The sequence below is a fragment of the Diceros bicornis genome, chromosome 7 (genome assembly GCF_020826845.1).
Source record: "Diceros bicornis minor isolate mBicDic1 chromosome 7, mDicBic1.mat.cur, whole genome shotgun sequence".
NCBI lineage: Eukaryota > Metazoa > Chordata > Mammalia > Perissodactyla > Rhinocerotidae > Diceros > Diceros bicornis.
The window spans coordinates 28,830,398-28,853,300 of NC_080746.1; the positions used below are offsets into that span (position 1 = coordinate 28,830,398).

At 36.0% G+C, this 22,903-nt stretch overlaps 1 protein-coding gene across 1 annotated transcript in view; it reads left to right on the forward strand.

The window, feature by feature from the left end:
• Positions 1 to 17,056, forward strand: part of GUCY1A2 (guanylate cyclase 1 soluble subunit alpha 2) — a 274,966-nt gene extending 257,910 nt beyond the window's left edge. The window contains exon 8 of the mRNA XM_058545304.1: positions 7,050 to 17,056. Coding sequence (XP_058401287.1) covers positions 7,050 to 7,257 — 208 coding nt within the window. The 3' untranslated portion in view covers positions 7,258 to 17,056. The remainder of the gene's footprint in view (positions 1 to 7,049) is intronic.
• Positions 17,057 to 22,903: the final 5,847 nt, after the last annotated feature.

A 22,903-nucleotide genomic window follows, 5' to 3' on the forward strand; every position in this document is an offset into this window, starting at 1 on the left:
CAAGGGATTTTATGCTGTCTAGCTGACTCAATAACTATAGTTTCATTGGGCCTCTCTTCAAACTGCATCAGATGTTGGAGCAGGGAAGCACAAAGCAGAAATACTGAGCAGAATTCCTTCTTTTCTTCCACTCAGGTGGAAAGAAGGTGAATAGGAAAAATTCAAGAACCAGAGAACACTTAGAAAAACACAAGGAATCTTCATCGTTTTTATTTTCTTTTTTCAGAACTGTCATCCTTCTCCAGTACTCAAAGACATAGTGTCTAATGCCATCATAATAGAGTCCAAATGTGTTCCTTAGCAAAAAGATATTCAGATGAATAATTAGCAACAACAGAAATTTCTAATTTAACACAGCAGATTGAACACCTGAGTTTATCATTTATCTTTTCTAAAACAATAGTAAAATGGTAGTAAACATATATAAGAAGTGTAACCCTCTCTCATCATATATATATATGCAAATATATGCATGCAAGTGTTGTTAACGATGGAAGAGAGCAAGATGGAAAGTGTATATATGAGTGGTATTTGGCTTAGTACAGAGGAGAAATCGGAAGTCTCAAGTCCTACAGAAAAAGGTACAGATAAGAAGAGCTTATTCACTCTAAATCTAAATAGCAGCAGAGAGAGAGAGAGAGAAGCTAATTAGAGGATTAATCTACAAGGCCCAATATATAATCAAGAGGAATTTCAGAAAAAGTACAGGAAGTAGAAACCACTCCAGGTATTTTAAGCAGAAAGAGATTAGTACAAGGAATGATGTGCTTACAGAATCTATGTAAAGGATAAAAGAACAGGTTCCAAGCTGGATATCTTGAAATGATGCCCCTAAAATATAAAACTGACCAGTAGGGCAAGCTCCCACCTCTGAGGCCACCACTGGAGCTATAAGGGTGTGGGTCTGGAGCCAGGCCACAGCCATACTAGCCTTTGAACATCAGGAAAGTCTAAAATGGATGCCTAAATATTCCAGTAATAAGGAAGTTAGGTGAAAAAGCCACCAATAGTGGGCCATTTCCTTGGCACTCAGGAAGCTAGAAACTGAATTCTGCAAAATCTAATCTTGATAGCCAGTGTTAATAGTCAGTTGCCAAAGGAAAATGGAATCTACTTGACTTCAGCCATTCTTGGGCAAGTGAATCTAATTGTAGGAACCTAGTAATCACTCAGAACATTAGTTGCAAGAGAAATTGGGAAATGTAGTTTCTGGCTGGGTAGCCATGTGTTTATTTAAAACTCTATTACTAAGAAAGAATAGATTTGGGGGGACAAGTAACTCTAGAAAGAAATAAGAGGTTTATTTTCCTGAGATATTGAACCAAAGTGGCTCTAAACTCAGGCAGGTGAATATAGGGGGATTAAATAAAAGTCTGCATACTGAACAGTGAGATTCCCAGTCCATTTCCTCCATTCAGCTTCCAGAATGCCAGAAGCTAGTTGTAATCCCACAGGCATGATTGGAAAATTGTTACTTGGGTATATTAGTCCAAGAGAAAAACAATAAATATATTGATATTTAGGAACCCTAATGAAACGGTCAGGGGAAACACACAATTCCACAAAATCTTGCCACACATAAAGCTTCCAATCAGATTTTAATGCATCACACTTAAATAGAAAGAGATTTCCAAGGATACTAGTCATTTGTTGAATGCCTTTAACATGAAAGAGAAAGACCAAAATAAACAAGCAAACAATAACAACTATCCCTCCCCAAAAAAAAAACCCCACAACAACTAGTCAATGAACATTTGGAGGGAATGGAAACAATACCAATAACAAAAGAAAACTCAATAAAAGGATGATTAGCATTGTCATAGATTTAAGATAGTAAATAAAAACACAGCACAATAAAGAAGAAACAGTAACATAACAAGAATGAGCTCTTGGAAAGTAAAAATGTGATATCTGAAATTTTAAAATTCAATATAAGAATTAGAAGATAATATTGGATGCAATCTTGCTGAAAGTAGAATTTACAAATGAGCAAGTAAATCAGAGAGAGGAAAACAAATTGGAAGATCAATTTACTAAGTCCAGTATCTGACTAAGCAGAAATATAGGGAAAAAAATGACAGAAAAAGCATAAGAAATTATCAAAGAAATAACACAAAAAATTTCCCAGAACTGAAAGATACAACTTGCTGTATCAAAAGGTTCCACTAGTGGTCATTTTAATGAATAAAAAAGATACATTGAGGCATATTATCATTAATTCTTAAACCACCAGAGATAGATGATGATGATGATGATGTGTGAGAGAGAGAGAGAGAAAGAGACTGACAGATTAGGAGAAAGTTTACATCTACTGGATTAGGAAACAGAATAGCATCTGCCTTTTTAGCGCAAAATACTGACGAGAAAATAATTTGCAAACAAGAATTTAATGCCTAATCAAACCAATGAAGTTGAGAGAAGAGTGAACTAAGGACATTTCAGACATTCAAAGTCTTTAAATGGTCACTGCCTACATATCCTTTTTAGCCCTCAGCTCTGCAAGATGCATCATATTCTATTGTCTCTTGCCTTGGTCTTAAAGCATTCTGTGGTAGAAAAGCATGGTAAGTCATAGACAAGTTTGTGATCACTCTGGTAGATAGCAGTCCGAGTTGTTGCTCTGTTATAGCTCTGCACATTACACAGACCTTTCCAACTGCTGAAACAAACAAAAGATTTTCCAGTCTTGCATGATGATTTCAAACATGCGGGTGTTAGAGGACTGCATATTACTAGTTGGTCATTATTAGAGGCTGGAACTAGATCTATTAATTTCAGTAAGGTTAAGGTCTTTGGAGTTGTCCATGAAGTCCACTCAACTAAAACAAACAAACAAAAATGCCACTTTATGGGAAGACATTTTTAGCAAAAGTCAAAATTCCTTCTTCTTTCCCTCGCAGTCTTCTCTTTCTCCATAACTACTATGATCAACTGCTATGATGAAGTAGGAACATGTTGGTTCAGCACCTAGCTCATAGAACACACTTAATAGCTAACTGTTGGCTGGCTGACTGCTGAACTCACTGACCAAATGCCTGCATGATTCTAGATTTGAGGGTGAAGCCTGGCTTGAGAATTGCGTGATTGATTATCTTTCCTAATTCTACAGTCTTGGAGTAGTATGGGAAATGCACATAGCAAGTGGCCATAAAGACCTCCCTAATTAGTAATGGAATCAAAGCATAGAATTGGAGAAAAAGATAGAGGAATAAAAGACCAAATTCTGATCTCAGCCTTATAGATGTACTTTATATATACCAATTGAATGTATGATTTGGAGAAGACAATAAATGCCAGAATAGGTGCCTGAGATGTTTCCATTAAAATTCCATTATGTTTTTTTAACTCTGAATCTTGTTTTAACACCAATGTAAGTTACATTTGGGTCATTTGTACCTCAGTGTGAATAAGTTTCAGGTCTTTTTCCAAGACAGAATATAGGACAGAGCACAAAGCTTGGTGAAAACAGGGGGAAATGGGTGCATAACCAAGAGCGAGTCGGAGACCAGCTTCATTTCTGCAGCGATAAGGGAGCAGCTCCATGGACCTCCATGGTATCAAGCTTGCCTCACATGCTTGGGGGGCCATCCATTGATCCAAAGGAGCAATGAATTTTCATCTTAAAATCAATTTGTAGAAAAATCTCTGTTGAGACGAGGAAGGGTGACAGGCAGGTAAACTAAGATTTGTGTGGCTTAAAAATACTTATTAAACATGTTGCTGAAACTCCCAGGTTGTATATCAACCAGCTGGGGATTATAGCTGGGGATTAATTTAGATTTATGTAGAATCTAAGCTTCCATATCTGTCCTCAGTTGTTGAAGAAATGGTTTGTTATGCAGAGCTTTAGAGCCAGCCCAGGGATTGAACTTAATAAAGCATTTTGGAGGGGATCAGAGTTTCTGGGGTGATCGGTGTCTCAATTCCTAATCCCTGTATACACTTTTGATCGTTTATTCAGCACCATGCCTCATCATCACCAGGCATGCTGTGGGCAATGTTTCCCCTGACCTCCTGCACAGACCCACCAGTAACTCATTCAGATGGTCCTTTTGGAGGTCATCTGAATATTGCACCTTAGTGTTCATATACACAAAGGCTGCCAAAGCCTGGATATCACAGGGACTTGGATCAATTTATCCTTATGTGTGCTCTCATTTTTATTATTGAAATTTAAAACCATATTTAGTTTATTGATACCAAAATGTTTACTTGGAAAAGAATAAAATCCCATAAAAGCTGTGGTCTCTGTGATTTTTAGCACAGTATATATGAGATGTATTTAAAATGTCAAGAGATCAATTAATTGTGAAGAGTTTCTTTCCAGCCAAAGTGGAGTGAATTATTTAAAAGCCCTGGCATCAAAAGCAGCTAGTGCACCCTTTTTTTTGAGTTATTTACAAGTACTTTCATAGATGTAACCCCAATTTTATTTTTCACTGTCAGAAAATCTCAATTATAGCAAAATATAAAGACCTTGGTGAGGCAAACAAACCATGAAAGAGAGAAATTAGAGGGCTTAACATTCAGGGAGAGAGGAATGTAGCTCATGTGGAGTCCTATTTGTTGATTATGGGTCTTTAAAGAAACTTGCAGGCAAGACTGAGTTTATGGCTCTGTTTTAGAGTTGGTGGAAGTGAACTTTATTGCTCGGGTTCTTGACTTTCCTGCTAAGATCCGCAGTCATCATTTCTCCCTTTGCCCTACAGAATTTCCTCCTTTGGATTGTATCATATGTCCATATACTGCCTTGTATTGCTAATTTGTTTCTATCAGTATTTCTTGCCTTTTTAATTTTATATTAACTTATTCTGTGCATCCCTACTTACTTTCCTCCATTCAGAGGACTATTTTAGCATGTGACAGGCACTCAACAAATGCTGATTGATTGACATCATTGATTGACACCGACATGTTGCACATCGATGACTGTTCTGTTTGAGCTTAGCAAAATTGTTGTTGAATTCATTGCTAACCTAAACTATTTTTTAGGGAATTTTACATTTTATTTCTGAAGTGATTAATTATGTATTATATGCGAATAAAACCAACATCTGTGAAAACAAAAAGAAAGCAAACAGTACTGATGATTTCCATTCTGATTGTCATTGATGCCCCACCTACCTCCCAGTTTAGTGATTATTTGATGGAAAGCTATCTTGGTGTAGTCTTACTATTTACTGTAGGGCTAAGCTTGACTAGGAGTTAGCAGATCTGGATGCCAGTTCCCGTGCCACCGCTGTTTGCTCCTTTCATGAGCAGATCACTCAAACTTATTCTGGACTCACTTTCACCCTTTTGTCAGAGAAGAGCATGTTTTGCTTCTGCACAGGAGTATGTCATGCGGATGAAATGATAAGGCATTTGAAAGAATTTTGAAACGTTGGAATGAGCCTCACTTCCTCATATCCCAAGTTAATATAATCCTTGCATAGTACTTTTTAAGGGATGGTGAATTAGATTTTTTTTTCTTTATAAGGCAAAATGCTATAACTCCAGTTCATAAACATAAATATAGATTGCTCATATTGTAAGAATTCTTAACACCACCAACTGTTATTTTCAGATATATTCTATCCATTAAGAACCTTTGAAAAGGAATGATTTTTTTTCTTCTCCTTTGTGTAAAGATAATTATCATTGCTTGTGCAATGATCTTACATTTTCACACATTCTTTGTTCTCCTTGAACTCATTGCCTTTTGAGAAAAAGAAGACTTTGCCTTCTCTCCGTCACAGTGATTCCTTTTCCCCGGCCCATCTCTATACTGAATAACTTGGATCTGTTTGTAACATTAACCTGTTTTAGGAGGATGAGTTGTTTTTAGGAAAAAGGTGATTGGTTTGGCTCCATTGTGCCTTCCAAATACAGTCTAAACTTTCAATTTAGGATTTCAAAACTTTGTCTTAATCTACTGCCTCAGCCTTATCTCTCACCCTTACCTCATTCTGTTGGAATGGTTGGAAACGTATTGATCCTGATCATAATATTCTTGTTTCTAAACCTTTGATTATGTTGTTCTCCACATTCACCTGTTGAAATTCTGCCCATCTTTAAGTACCATCTCATCCAAGAAGGCTTTGTGGTCCTCCCACTGCAAACGTTTTTCCTCTTCTGGACTTCAGTCCCTTTTTGTATCTACCTTTCTTGTGGCATCTAGTCTGTTCTGTTTTAATAGAACAGAATTTTTTGTATTTGCTGTATTTTTTGGGTTGTTTATTCAGTTTTTATTTCCTGCTTCTTTTATTCCCTGTTTCTATCTCTGTTGACAAAACTTTAAGCTTCTTAGGTTGTGTTCTACTTGCCATTATATTCATAAGAGTGTCTAGGAAATTTTTCTTGGGCGATAAGAAGTAGCTCATAAGAGTTGTTAAATTAAATTGAATTACTGGGCCACATTTTTAAATATGGGCATAAAACTGAACCTTTCATGGAACTGAACAAGAATAAATCTCCAGTGTTAGTGTACTAGAAGAGTCTTGATGTGTTACTGGAAGGGAAGAATTAAGCTGTTTGACCAATAATGCTAGTTAGTTTAGAAAATATGTATTGCCAGGAATCAGTAACCAGATATCACAGACATTTGGAGTCATGAATGTTGTTCTACAAAGCTAAATACTTGATTTATGTGTTTGACACACAGCACACACATTTAAAACTTATCAAGAGTCTACAAAACATAGAAAGAGTGTTTTAGAATTTGGGCAGGTCTTAAAAACAGAAAGGGTAAATCCTACATGTTTTAATAAAAACTTGTATTACGCAGTTTCCTTAACCTTTTGTTTAGAAAAGTCAAACTTGAACAAATATTTTCAAGTAGTACCAGGAACAGCTTTGTGTTTTTATTATTATTATAACATGAAGGGATCTTTCTGGAGAAGTAACATTTCCTAGCATTTAGAATCCTATGAAGGCCACTCTATACAAAGAAATAGGGGCGTTAGCATGAGCACAGTCATTGATAGGCTTCCTGACTCTTTAAAATTTCTATCCATTTATTCACATTTCCCCTGCCTATTTGATTCGCATTGTCTATATTTTCTTCTTAGATTATTAAAATGGGAAGAAAGTTTCACATTCATTCCTCGATCCCGTGAAGAGCTTCCAGACAACTTTCCAAAGGAAATCCCTGGGATCTGCTATTTTCTGGAGGTAAGGACTGGTCCTAGGCAGCCGAAGACTTCTCTTTCTTCATCGAGAATAAAAAAGGTTTCCTACAACATTGGCACCATGTTCCTCCGGGAGACGAGCCTCTGAGACCTGCTGCAGATCAAAGACTCCTCCAAAAAGCACAAGCCCAGAGCATGGGTCACCACTGGAGAGTGGAAAGAGATTGCTTCTCTTTCACTGCTTTGTTGAGAACAAGCAGCGGAATTTCTGTGTTATGTCAGGCAATAATCCTAGAAAAAGGTGGGTGATGACTGTCAATAAAAAAACTGGAGGGCAGGGGAGAAATAGGACGTGTCCATCCATCTGAGTGTTTTTGGTCATATCTATATTTTAATTACAAGTATGGGCCCCCTTTCACAACTAACCAATAAATAGATTCTGTGTTTTCTTGTTTGTCACACATACAGGTATCTTTCCCTATATATTTGTATCACTTTTGAGAGCCAGTTTTGATTACATATTCCTACATTTAGTGAGTTGGTATGTGAGGAATATTTTCTAATTTGGTTTTTCTGAACAGACATTTCATATGTATATCACGGCGGTGTGGTAAACTTCCCAGCAGGAAGAACTGTAACTCAGCAAAATATTTTAGGGATATTACCTATTTTTATACACATTTCTTCTTCTAGATGATTACATTTCACACAACATTAATAGATTTTCAGAATCTGCTACTGTATAGTTGGTATATTATGTGACTCTAACCTATTAATCTAATATTGTTTCACTTGTTTAGAGAAATTAGTGCTTGGACTGAGAATACATATAACTAAGGATTTCAGATGCTGAGAAAGCATTGTTTGTCTGCTTAGTAAATATATCTTTTAGATTTAACTAATGTAGCATGGAATCCAGAGGAAATGGAATTTCCTAATAGCAGATATATCTGTAACCAAAATTAAGGAAAGGTCTTTTTGCCATCTTCTGACAAATATGGTTAAAATGAAATGCTCTGCTACATTGGACCCTTTTCAATTTAGCACTTATAAATATAGGTAGTTCTTGCAACATACTAAAGTGCATTCTGATAAACAGAATCCTACTAAATGACATGTTAGTACTCCCCCTCCCCTTCCTTGTTGGATGCCTGCTAAGGGTTAACTGCCACTCTCGGGCGCAGATCCCTGAATAGTGGCATTAGTGAGAAAGAGGTGCAGGACATGTTGCCAAGGATGTTGTTTCTCCTTGCATGATAAAAAGCAAGGATAAACTTGTATTTTATGACTTTGAGATAAAAAAAAAAATGTTCTTCTGCAGTTTGATTGATGTGGCTTTTAAATTCAGTGAATCACCTTCATGAGCGCTGAACTAGGTCTAACCTTTAGACCTGGTAATCACCATAGTTACCAATAGGCTTCCATCACATGTTTGGCTAAAATGAAGACATGTTCCCATTAATTAGCACTGCATGAAAATGTAGTTACAGACTCACTCTGAAATTAGGAGCACAGTGTGTCCAGAGTTTTCCTATTTTGGATCAGATATAAAACCTAAATTTCTATTGAATTTCATGAGCTGGAAGCATTTGTTTCCTTGAAACCTTAGAGTGGCCATTTTCTTACTCCAATAGGTATAGTCATTGGTAACTTATGTCAACTGAAAGTAATGTTTTTCTTTTTCTGGTCAGAGATTTTGGCTACATTATGATTTGGTTATGATATAACTCAGCTAAGGAACATACTAACTAGCATCCAATGTAGTCTATGAGGCTTAATTAGTGTTTTTAAGTTCTCTAAGTGTGTAGCTAGAAAACATTTATAGATATGCAAAGTATTTGTTATAATGAGGATCACTTTTATAATTGTTGAACTCTATTCTCACCCTGGGGCTTATGAGGATGCTAGTGCAACACTCGTCGCGTGGAAACAAGACCTAGACCCCGAGCTCTCTGAGTCCTTGCCTGTCCCTCTCTTCCCTGGGTCTAGGTCTCTGTTTTGAACCACGTGGGGGTGAGAAGACCAGGGTGTTTACAGGAGGCTGTGTAGGCTGAGGACAGGGTGCTCTCATGGGGGTAATTACTCAGAAAGGAATCTTTTCAGGGGACTGGGAGATTAACCCCCTTCCTTCACAGGGAATAGGGAGGAGGTTTACAGTCAATGTGGACAGACCAGGCTGGGAGCACCTAAATACTCATGCCAAGTTAGGAAATACCTTAGCTGTGCTGAGAGGGGTTCCTTATAGCATGGGAGTATGGGGAGAAAACCAAGCTCACTGAAGTCATTTATCCTTATTCTGCACAGTAACCTAGAACTTATTATGATGTAGTAAATCAGTAAACATTTTGGTGGTAAACAATGTGTTTTGTAACCATAAGGCTGAACAAGACTTCCAGGAATCATCCAATCTATTTCTCTGCTTTTTGTAAAGATTTGTCTCAACAACTATTGTAAACATATGATTATTCTTTCTATAGTTAAGATTATCTATGGGAAGCATATTTTAAAAGCATCATTGAAAATCCACTTCATTATCTGTTAATTGGTAATAAGACCCAAGACATGAATTGTATATACATTCAGTTTGTCAGAAGAATAACAAACTCTTTCTTAGTTTATATGATTTTACTTAGAGAAGAAGTAGCCATTTACATTGTCACAAATGTCAGAATGAAGAATATGCCAGAGAACTATTAGACAGGATGTAAACTACATTTTTCATACAATATAATCTAAATGTATCTTTGAAGCTCTAGTCTGAGGCAGTGGTCTAATCTGTTACTATTTTGCCAACCTAGTACAGTTTATTATTATAGTTACACTGTTGCTATATGTGTTTGCAAGGTACTGTATAAATTAACTCATTCTAGCTGCAGTCATAGAATTTAGAAGCTGTGAAAAAGTATTATGTTTTTATTTGTCCTATATGATATAGTCCACATATCCTCCATTAGGAATTGTGACAATAACAATGGGTGGTGGTTGGTATTTCATTTGACTAATATCTATACAGTATTCTCACCTACAAACTATTACACACATCGTGCATTTTAGAGTGTCAGATTAAAATGAATTTAAGTGGATGTCCCATTAGAAATCAAGTGGTATTAAATTGGGAAAATGGCTTAAACCCACTCTAAAAGTGATATTTTAAGATATAATTTTGTACCTATACCTCCTCTGTTTTAGTGTTCTTTCAAGCAACTAATTTGAAGAAGTGACTTTATGACTAGCCATGAGTACCAAAGCTTCATATTGGCAGCAGAATCAAGTTAGAAACCTCCATATGCACCCAAAACATATTGCACAGTATGTGCTTTGTGAACTTTAATAAATAGGTAACATTAGCCATAATAAAAAGAATAATACTCAATGCCTGGATAACTCATATAGTTGGGTCTCTTGGCTGTGTAGTATGGTGTGAATAAGGGAGAGAAGATATAGCTTCTAGGTGACAGGTGACCCAACTGTCTAAAATCTTCCTCAATATTCGTCTATTCTCTTATATTTTAAATTATTTTGGATTTCACCTTTAATACCTAATTATGTATGGAGTCCAGTGAGCTATGACCTATTGTGACTCTGAGACAGGCATGGATGCCTGAGACTTGAGAGTGTGTCTGTGGATTCACTGCTGCAAATGTGAACTCTTGTGGTCTCACACTTGTTCCTCTTGTTCAGTGACAAGAGTATCAGGAATGTAGTGTTTTATTGTGAAAGTGCAAAAGTGTGTGCCTCTCCAGGAAAAACAGAGCAAAACAGGACAGCAACTTAAACAAAATTTTGTTCACAAGTGCAGCAAGGCTTTTAATTTTGCAAATTCCTCCAGAGTTCCAACAATAAAGCAAAATTAAATTGATAGATACAAAAGGCAAAGCCACAGAGAATTTGGAAAACCACCAGGCTCTGTGTTTTGTGCAGAATCATATTGCTACCAATTGAAATAGTGTATTTGAGGTTGTGAGGTATCAAGAGTGAGCTCAAGATTATGACCATCATTAAATGTATTTATTGATGCCTCCTTGAACTCCTGGCTTGCTGAGGGCAGGTGTTGTGGACCATCGGGGTAGAGAGTAAAACTTCTACACTTAGATTTCTGTCTCATCATGCATTTTGAGCACTACTTAGCCCATGCCCAGGCCCTCTCTTACTCCATGCTGTCACTGGAAACCATCTCCCTCCCCACCCCCAAGCCTGGACTCATCAAACACCATCTTCTCTGTACCCCTGAACCTAACATGGCCACCAAAAGAGTTGCTGTTGCCTGTTTCAGGCAGAGAGGAAGACCTACACAACTCCTGGCCCAAGGAACAATGCACTTCTGAAGTGAACTAACCATTCTCAGTTGTGCTGGGGCGTGGCTTACATCTGCAGCTTCTCCCTCTGCTTTTTCTTCAAAATACAATCTGACTTCAAGCACTTGGTGTAACTTCTCTGAATGTTCCTTCAGAATCAATTATCCATGACTCTGAATAGGCTTTGGGTGGCACCAGATGCCTTTCAGCCAACAATACCCAGAAACTCAAGTCTAAGAACCAAGCTCTATATTACAGCCTGAGTATTTATATTATTAGATTATAGATCTTCAACTACAAAAATTATGTCATTTCAGAGGTTCCTACAAGCATACCTTATTAGGTACCACCTGAAAAACATGATGCATGAGAGACTAAATTATTAAGGTTTGACATATTGCAGGCTGAGTGGTGATTCTTTATGGGTAGCTCTTGATACGAATGTACTTAAACTCACAACCAGCTGATTTAAAATACACGCAAATTATGTTGACGAGATTGAACAAATTTTATTGTTAAATGGGTAAATTGACCCCAGCTTTGGACTCAATTCAGGCTCCTCAGGTGGTGAATGAAGAACACTGATATTATACACAGATTAACATAAATCTTGTCAGAGTATATTGAGATAGTGTGCAAAATTCCTTCCTCACACTTGATTCAAACAATTGAAACCTAAATATTATTGTCCTGCCACCTTTCTATTTCCTTTATTCCTTTGTTCTTTCTTTCCTTCCTTCTTCCTTTTATGAAAAAAGAGAGTCATTGATACATTTATAACACAGGAAGAATCACAGTTCATCTCATGTTGTAAAATAGTTTTATAAAGTAATGAATATTCTTAGTTTGAGTGTGTGTTGAAGGTAGATATTACATAATTAAAAGGAGTGACATTTTAGAAGGACTTGGGATGTAGAGAAGTAAAGTTTGTGTCTTTATTTCTAATGTGTGATGACCAGACCACAGCTTCAGTCAAGTGCCTCATTGCCATCCCATACTTATTAAGAAATGGTCCTGCTCAATGGTTCAACTCATCAGCTTGGCAGTGTCTGGCTGCCTTCATAAGAATTACCTAGGAAGGTTTTAAGAATACAAATTACTAGGTTTTACCTTCAGAGATTTGGATTCAGTAGATTTCAGGTGGGGCCTAGGCATGTGTATTTAGAAAATCACTCTAGGTAATGCTAATATACAGCCAGATTTGGGAATCATTGAAGAGTACTCAAATAATCCCAATTACTGGAAATAAATACAAGTTGACTGAGATAGCAATATATTATTTGTAGTTATTTTGAAAAGCTAAATACCCTGGGCTTCATAGCATTATTTCTTTCACAAATTTTAATTTTAGCTTTGGTTTCAAGTTTATAATCTGCCTTTGAACATGAGTCTTCAAACTTATTAGAGATAGAAGTCAACACTGATAAGCATGAGGGATGAATATTGCTCACTATAGGGCTATTAGGCACACTAGATATGGTACCATTTTCTTAGTTACTGCTGGAGCTGTGCAGTGTATCACAATATTTGCTGATCCTCACCACCAAGATATAAACTATGAACTTTTGGACAGAGAAGCAAATGTCGAAGTGACAGCCTTGTTTCTGAATGCTTCGATTTTTATATTATGAAAAGTCACCAACCTAATACTTTGTCTCACTCTGTACTTTTCATATTGAATTGTACATTCGTCTAAAAATGATTTCCTAGCAATATCTTGTAACAACCTTTCAAGCAATAATTTAAGCAATGGTGATGATGCCATATGAAACTTCCACTTCTGTGCACTTCATAGAACCTTTAGGGAAATAGAAACATGTTTTCCATAAGCAATAATATAGCTAGTGTGAACTTTTAAAAGATACTCACCGTTTACGACAGCAAAATGAGCAGCAGTTGATGACTCAGATATAAATTATCTGAGCAAATAACATGCTTAATAATCTATCTCATAAGTCATTCTTTTGCACACATGCTATAAAGTAATTAATATACTCCCATCACATTATTTCTGTTGTATAATTTTTAAAATACCTCTCATAATATGATTTATATTCCTCTTAAGAGATTTGTGTGTGTATGTAATGTTGCCCAGATTTTCAGATCTTTGTAGTATATAATAGTAAAGAGTAGTTAAGCATGGAGAAATGAGTAAAAGCAGAGCATAGATTGGGTGAGTTGACTGAGAAAGTACTCTTTGCAAAAATATAGATGGGTCTTCAGACAAGTTAATTAATTCAAATGTTGGTTTGATAAAGTCAGAAGACGAATGATTAAAGATAAAAAGAGCTCATTACCACTGTTTTCTATGATGGCAAGTGTTTAGTAAGTATAATAGTACTTTGGCTTCAGAATATGATTGGTTGAAAGTCATCTGTGGTATAATTAATAAACATCTGAAAATGATCATGTAGTCATATTGAAGATAACCTGCCCTTCTCAGCTGTTTTGATGATAGTGCTAAAACTTGCAGATTTCAAAATGGATAATTCATATTTTTAGTCTCATTAAAATATAATTTTAATCAAATGTGGCATAGTCAATAATAATCATCCCTTTAATAGTTAAATTACCCCTCCATCATTTAGGATAATGTATTAAGATTACAGCTAAAAGCAACTGGTAAACTTATGTTACACTGAGGAGCTTCTAAGCATCAGATTATTATTTAGCAAAGTCGTATAAGCTTAGGATCCATTCCTAAGCATCTAAATGAGATTACAGCTCCTCTTATTGCTGAGCTGGGTCAACTCCCTTCTAATCGTGAATCCAACCCCGACCACAATTGGAATGGTGTGTGAGTTGGCTAGTATTTTTACCTTCTTGTTACCCGTGGCAAAACTCAAGTTAGCATCCTCTTCCCCATAATTCAGAAAATTTCCCTATAAAAATCAAACAGGATTGTTGTTTCACTGAGAAAGATTTTGACAATTATCTTTTTGTATATTATTGGATGCTTAACTCTTAAGAAGCTTGCTTTTTAATTTTTAATAAATAATGAAAAATACTTAATTTGAATCCATTAAATTATAGTGAATTTATCCTCTCAGTTAATTCATCTAGTTGCTGATCAGATCATTCTTCATATTAGACTTAAGCGCTGTTGGTTATTATTTGAAAGCAGCAGCAACAAGAAAAACTAGGTGGCAAGCCTAAGTAATAGCTTGCTTCTGGTTCTTTCGATACAAATTTTAAAAGTAAAGGAATCGGTTTATATTCATTCTTCCTCTGTGGCTTTTTCACTATTTGGAGATAAAGAAGGGATTCTACTAAATATATTTTTACTATGGTCTATTAAATGTAATTAAATTTAAGCAGGACAGCAATGTATTAATTGAGGTAAAATCAGAAATGTGCAAAATTGCTTCTTCACACCACCTCACTTTTTAAAGACAATTTCTGCCATTTTGCTGCCTGGCAATCATACATCAGACTGAGGACACAGGGACAGATGGAGAGAGTGGGATGGACAGGAGTTTTAGATGAGATTGAACAAAGAGATTTAATTTTTTTCTTCATGAAGGTATAGATACCCTTAAAGGAGAGGCAGTTTCTATAGCAGACACCTCTTGTTTAATGAAAGCCAAATGATTTATCTGACTGCTGTTCATTTTTATTTTAAAAAGAAAAGAGAAAAACATCCTTCACAAGCCATTTTTGTTTTTTTTAGTAGTGTCAACCTCTCAGCAGCTGCACATATCAGTGAAACTGGGATTAGAAACTCACAGAGCTATATATAGAAATTCTCTGAAGGTGACGGATAGAACTAGTCTTGGTTACATTGATGAAGGTAAATGAAAGTGTCAGAACATCTGGACTGAAGGAAGAAAGAAGGCCAAATACCAGCTCTGCCATATGTCACAGAAAAGCCTGCTAAAATTAGCACAAAAGAACAGACTATCAGTGTGCAAGTGATATTAAAACAAAACAGTTTTTTCCTTTTATAACATGCCTGGCTGAGCTAATATTCAGTGAGAAGAATGCAATTTAATTTTATACATTCTTTTTCTGTTGTTCTGACATTATAGAAATTACATCTTTCCCTAGTTGGAAAATTTAATCATAAAGAACAGGAAATATTTATTCTATGTCCTAAAATCCGTAAAATTATTTCGGGGGCTATACTATACGCCATATGCTTCTTCACCTTGTTCTCAAATTGGGCTTTGGCTGCTAGCAAAACAAGTGGTCAACTTTAGAGTAGAAAGAAGCCTTGATGACCCCAGGTCTATCCATCTCATTCAGGGATGCTCCAGAGAGTTGGAGCTGGGGAGAGAGTCCCGCACAGCATTTGATGGGGTTCTGTGGGAGAGATGAAGATATATTCCCAGTCTTCTAAAATTAAAGGTGGTTAGGTAGCCTCTTATCATCATTTAGAAATGTTTCACTTACATGTAACTGGTTGATTCAAGCAGAGTTTGTTGAGAACAGAAATTTTAAAAGGAAGAAACAAACTGGAACAATTTTTAATCAGAATTATCAGTTAGCAAAATAATTTAGGACAAAAACTTGCTGTCCCAGAAGAGTCAACTTACTCATATCCAAAAGTCAGAATGCTAGACACTTTTGAACATTTTCTAAATGTATGGAGTTCTTCATCACTGAGAAAAAAAAATAATTTTGTTTACGGATTCCTTAATGTTTTATCCCCTGGAGATAAAACGTAACTATAAATTACATAAAATTTTTTTCTCCATGTTTTCATTTGTTGCAGAAAAAAATGTAGAAGATGCCTTAAATAAGACAAACTTACAGATTGTGGCATTGAGCCCTGGTTTGCAAATTTGGCAGCATCCATTTACTTAAAATAATAAACTGGTTTTAATAATATAAGGATTAAAGATAACAGTCCAACAATACTGTATTCAGACTTGGTCACATTAAGATATAGAGCAAAGCATCTCAAATTATACAGAATGAAATCTGTCAAAGTCAATTTATGTTTAAAGCCTTTGAACAACAAATATGAATGTTTCTGTGTCGCCTCTAACAGGGAACTGTGCATTTCCATACCCACACTTCAGTTCCTCGAGCAATTCTCTTATTGCCTCCCAAGAAGCTTTCCTTTGTGGCCGATATCATTAACTTTCAAGGCTAGCAAGAGAGTATGGCTTTCTCCTGAGACTGGAGTGATCTGGATCAATATATTTGTGTATAACCACTTACAAGCCCTCCTGCCTTTTAACTTTTTTAGTTCAAATCTCCATGGTTAAAGTGAAGCAAAATATTGGAGCAGCCAGGCAGTTTATCAACAACATGAAACCTCTCTCCAAATTTTATTGGTATAACTTGCCATGTTGAAATTAAAGCCTAACTTCGACTTGGAGTCTCAGATAAATTCTTTTGTATTATTTGACTAGAAAGTATTATCAAGAAGAAGAAATTAACTCTTATGGTAGATCTCATTCTGGCCAAGAAGGTCTAGATAAACTAGATGGCTGTATAATTATCTACAATAATTCAGGGAAATTTTTTTTTTAATTCTTTACTTTTTGCTCTTGTTGTGCAAAGATAATTATTAGTAGACGGCAGCCAAAATTATTATTCCTATCTTTTAAATTTGTTTCAAGTGTGTCACCGGGCACTTGTAAAATCCATCCCTTTCATTTGTTATGTAACTCAATGACCTGGAATAATGGGTACTCAGAACTTTTTTTTTTTTTTGTGTGTGTGTGTGTGTGTGAGGAGATCAGCCCTGTGCTAACATCCGCCAATCCTCCTCTTTTTTTTTTGCTGAGGAAGACGGCCCTGGGCTAACATCTGTGCCCATCTTCCTCCACTTTATATGGGACGCCGCCACAGCATGGCTTGCCAAGCAGTGCGTCGGTGCGCGCCCGGGATCCGAACCAGCAAACCCCGGGCCACCGCAGCGGAGCGCGCGCACTTAACCGCTTGCGCCACCGGGCCGGCCCCTCAGAACTTTTTTTTTGATCCTTAAAAACGTGTTTTTTTTTTTTTTCCCTGTCTAAAAGAATTCTCCTACTACAATGCAAATGAATACCTGACTATGAATACCTGACTATAGGACATACCCCATTTTATGAGCATATATGAAATAGTTTAGCTGGGTTCAACTGGACTGTAACAAAGAGAAAGAAAGGACAGAAAATGAAAAGAGACAGAAAAATCAAAGTTTACCAATAAATGTCTAAAACCCAACCCTATTAGCCTAAAACAAAGCTAAAAATAGATGGTAAGGTCAACTGATTATAGATTTTTAAACACAGTATTCATATTTAACAGAATGTCATAAAATTCAGCATGTCAAGACTTTGCTAAAACAAACAAGAAACTTAAGAAATATGCTAATCAGAATGAATTGATTTAAAGGAACAAAAAGAACTTTTTTGTGTGTGTATGAGGAAGATCAGCGCTGAGCTAACATCTATGCCAATCCTCCTCTTTTTGCTGAGGAAGACTGGCCCTGGGCTAACATCTGTGCCCATCTTCCTCCACTATATGTGGGACGCCGCCACAGCGTGGCCTGACAAGTGGTGCATGGGTGCGCGCCCGGGATCCGTACCGGGGCCACCAGCAGCAGAGCTCTCGCACTTAACTGCTATGCCACTGGGCCGGCCCCAAAAAGAACTTCTTGAATTATATATGCCCACCAGTGCAGAATTTGTTTTCTCTTGGGAAAATTTGGTACTATGTTTTCAATCAATATTTGCTGTATGATCAAATTAAACATTATATAGTCTTTATGCTAATGAGAAACCATGAAAAGTCCAAACATCAAGTGTGGCCATAACTTGAATATCAATAGAGTTTGATATTATTTCTGAATAGAACTCTTGGTGAATGTAAAATGAGTGGGCTATATGTATAGATATTACATGCAGTGAACTAATTAGGCCCTTCAAGTGTGTCAGCATCCTCAGCTTCTCTTTTTCTTTCATTCTGTCTTTCTTTCCCTCCTCCCTCCCTCCCTCCCCCCTCCCTCCGTCCTTCCCTCCATCTGTCCTTCCTTCCTTGCCTTCCTTCCTTCCTTCCTCCCTCTCTCCCTTTCTTTCCTTCTTTCTTCCTTCCTTCCTTCTCTCTCTTTCTTCCTTCCTTCCTTCCTTCCTTCCTTCCTTCCTTCCTTCCTTCCTTCCTTCCTTCCTTTCTTTCTTTCTTTCTTTCTTTCTTTCTTTCTTTCTTTCTTTCTTTTTCTCTCTTTCTCTCTTTCTCTCTTTCTCTCTCTTTCTCTCTCTCTCTCTCTTTCATTGTCTCTTTCTTTCTTTCTCTTACCGAAGTTTTATTATTTTGGCTGGAGCCTCACTTTTTCACTTTCACATGATTGAACACTTTGTGGATTCGTGAAGTAAGGAAAAGAAGGTGAACATTTAGATATAGATCATTTGAGGATAGCAATGACTGAGACAATTCAGACCTTGGCTTCTAGAGGTATCATCAGTTAAGAGAAACATGAGTCCAAAAAAAATATGTTGTTCTTTTTCGCTGAATTTAAACACTTTCTCAAGAAGTATCAGGGTCAACTTTTCTGGACAACTTCCTACTTTTTGCCGCTACAAACATCTTAATATAGAAAAATCCTTTTATTTTCACATAGTAAATTTTTACTTGGGTACCACACTGCTAAAGATTGAAATAGAAAAGAAGCTTCTATTTGCAGGGAAATTGTTTTCTAAGAACTACTTCTCAATAAGGCAAATATGCCAAATGCTACTTGAATTTACTGGCTCTTTATCTAGAGATAACCGGTACACTGTCTTGCTTTCTGTATACCCCTCTGTAACTCAGTTTGGCATAGCATGGTGTTTTGGGTTCTTTTTTGAGGGTTTGAAAACATTTGCCATCAATTTTATAAGTTTACTGTATTGGAAAAGCAATATACAATGTATTCCATATTTCTTAGCTCTATGCCTTTGAAATTTTAACATATATTCAAATAGCTGTTTATAATCACAATTTTGACTTATTCACCAGTTAACAAATTGCCATGTTCTAAAATACAAAAGACACAGGTTGGATCATTTTACGATATATCAAGGGATCAATCATTTACAAATCCCAATCCAAAGCCATTTTGTTTTTCAGGGAATATTAATCATTTAATATTAATTTGCTTCACAAGGGAAAAGAAGTCAAATAACTTACTTAAAAGAGTAATAATCAGGAAGACAGAAGAGAGTATGTCCTTCCATTTTAGGTACCCCTCAACACTATAATAATTTGAACAAGTCTTAAACAAGATTTAAAGAATCTTTAATCTCCAAAACCGAACATTTTTTTCTGTTCATGTTATTTTATGTTAGTGTATTAATATTACATTCAAACTACTTAAGAAGTTGTTTCCATGACATAAGTTTGTGTTCATTAACAGAAAATCATATAGAAGTAATACAGCTTTTTCCTTTCTGGAAAGATATGCTTCAGTGAGTCAAATATCTTTGAATTTTGGTTCTTATTTCTCATCTGGACTTCTTTGTTATACACCTCAGGGGTCTTCTACTCTAACAGATCAGGTACTCTGTCAAAGGAAGGGATATAAAAAATTCGGAAAAGTTAAAAACTTCAAAAGGGAATTTCTATGTTAATTGACTTTTAATTATTCCACACAGACAAATCTGTTTTAAAATTGTGAAAAACAGGCAGCTCCCATATAAATTGACACCTATGAAAATACAAATTATTTTCTTGCTGTTATTTTCAATGTTAAGACAGCCTTTGTCTTAAAGTGATAATACTTGTTCAGATGAAGAAATATGACTGTCAATATCTTTACCATTTTTATTTCTTGAGGGAAACATTTTTAATAATGAATGTAAAAATAGAAGAAACATGATTGAGGAAAACAGAAGAAATTAAGATGAAATTTGAACACCTGTGATCCACACTGCCATTTTCTCCCTCTATTTTGTTGCCTCTTACTGAGTTGATATCTAAGACCCAGATTGGCAAAATTTACAAGCTACTAATCATTGTCTCCTTTACGAATTTGGAGGTAGGCAAAAATTACTCTGATTATGTGGAAATTGATTCACGTCATCATGGCAGGTTGTGACTACTAGGAAGTCAGGTTAGGTTCAAATAGAAAAATGGTCCATAGAGAGAAAGATTTTCTGATTTTTCTTAGAGCTGTATGAACAGCTTTTCCTTTATTAAAAAAAAAAAAGAAATCTTCCTGAGAATTTTGCCTTGGAAAAACTCTAAAGTTTTGTAACAACTGCCTGTAACCACGTTATAACTTTAGTAATCAAGTGACAAAACTGAGTCATTATGCTTTTAAAATGTACCGATTAAGTGCATTTCAGAAATAATACATATCATTCTTCATTTCCAAATCAGCCTACCTGAATTCTGACTCTTTCAACTGTGAGCAGCCATTTTACAAAACCAAAGGGTCTTATTTCCCAGATAGTACTATAAAAAACTTGCCTGCTCATTTCAATGCATACAATAAACAGCCAATGCGTTTCCATCAAACATTCCAGCACTATATAATAATACATAGGTTTCCCAACTCACTTAATAAAAACACATAGTTTTAATGTGCTAGGCCTTCATTCACTTCCTCTGCATGGGGTAGGTTTTACTTAACCAGATACCTGAATTATTTTAATGTTTTGTCCAATTCATTTGCTGTAATTTCATGGGTCTAACTTTTTGGTTTGGCTTGCAATGTAAATAATATTGTACATCTGCTATTTTGCTATCAGATTATACTTTGTGAATCATTTCTTTTAAAAATCTAGTTATCACAACCTTAAATTACAAGGTCATCAAGTAATACCAGGTAAATATACTAATATATCAGTAGGGCATGGTTAAATTGCATATATTTTGAAATGTCAAGCTATTTTTTGTTTTTTTAAAAAATGAATGCATCTTTTAAACCTGTACCATTAACAAAAATAAAGTTTCATTTAGTGTTTCACATTATGTTTTAAAATATTCTCCTTTATCCAGTAGTACAGGTTTAGAGAAACTTTTCCTGATTGAAATGATCAAATATGCCTCATTTCACTAGAATTTTAAGAATACTAGTATATGAAAAAGTATGTAAGCATTTATAGCATTATAAACATCCACTGTGTCTTCTTTGCTTTTCATGTAACACCACTTTTTACTCATTTGATTGTTTATTTGTAATTATTCAAATCATGCACAATGTAAATAGCATGTTTCATTATGCAAAATGTCTTTGTATTTACAGACTTCAGAACAAGGTAAATTTGTATGTGAAAAATAGAGTGATAAAAACCTGGGATTCTTATAAAACAAAGTGGAAATGACAGTTGTGTGTTATATTTACATAATTCATTACAAAACTACCTGTTTAAGCCATGCATTTATTTACCTTATAATTCCAAACTGTCACTTACAAAATATTTAAATCAATAAATAATACCAAAAAAGGACAAGTCTATAGATTCTTTAGAGCATCTTTTTTCACACTGTGAATGACAATGACTAAGAGTATGAATGAATAGTAAATGAAAGAGTGGGGAACAAATAAATGAATGAATGGAGTGTTCTCAATGCGTTATCATTATGGCTGAAGTATTAGGCAAGGCCAATTTTGAATTATTTTTATAATATGAAATCTCTCACAAAACCAAACAGCACAGGTTACACTTTCTGCAGTTTTATGCACTCTAAATATATGTTACACAGAAGAGGCATGATTCACCTGTTTTATGGCCAGACAGCTCCTTCCCTGAAAGACAGAGAAAAGTGATCCTTTTACTGTCATTATTAAATGTTAATTGAATGCCCACTGGGTACCTGTCAGTGCCCCATCCTACGTACAGTTAGATTAGGTGCAGCACGTACCTGTAAGGAGATCATTTTAATCCAATGTTCCTATATTTCAGCAGTATATACGTGTCTACAAAATCAAGCCATGTCTGTTATTTTGTTGGTCCCCTCCTCCATAACCACTTGGTCTCAACCATACAAATCTATTTAGAGCTATTTCTAGCCTTTCCCAAAGGACTTTCCATCCTGTGTTCACAGAGCTACTCTCATCTTCTGCCCCAGTCTTCTTATTGATATCTGCTGCTCTGGAGTCATGGCACTAAGAACTACTTTCCTTAACCATAAGAGAAGTGAAACTGAGTAGGCAAAAGAAGTAGAGGAAGTGTGTATACACACACACACTCACACACATGCTCACACACACACACACACACACAAAGGCAGGATAATTGCATATTGCGATTAGAACGCTCATTCAGAAAATAGAAGAAAGGGAAAACATGTTGTAGTTCACTAGTTCCTGCATGGTGGGCAGGTACTACGGAGCCCTTGCTCTGGCTCACTGTTCATTGTCTATGGCCCCTGGCCCATCTATGGCACTTGGCTCTATTTGCTGGGGAGTATTTCCTTGTTCCATTGCATTCGATGGCTACATCTGAAGTGGGCATTGGGAAATATACGCTCCTTGGGAGCTGTACAGCTTTCACAGCCCACCTTCTGGTATACATGTTTGTAGGTTGAAGCATTGATGTAAACTCACAGATGGTTTCAGGACGGGATCATATTTGTCTTTGT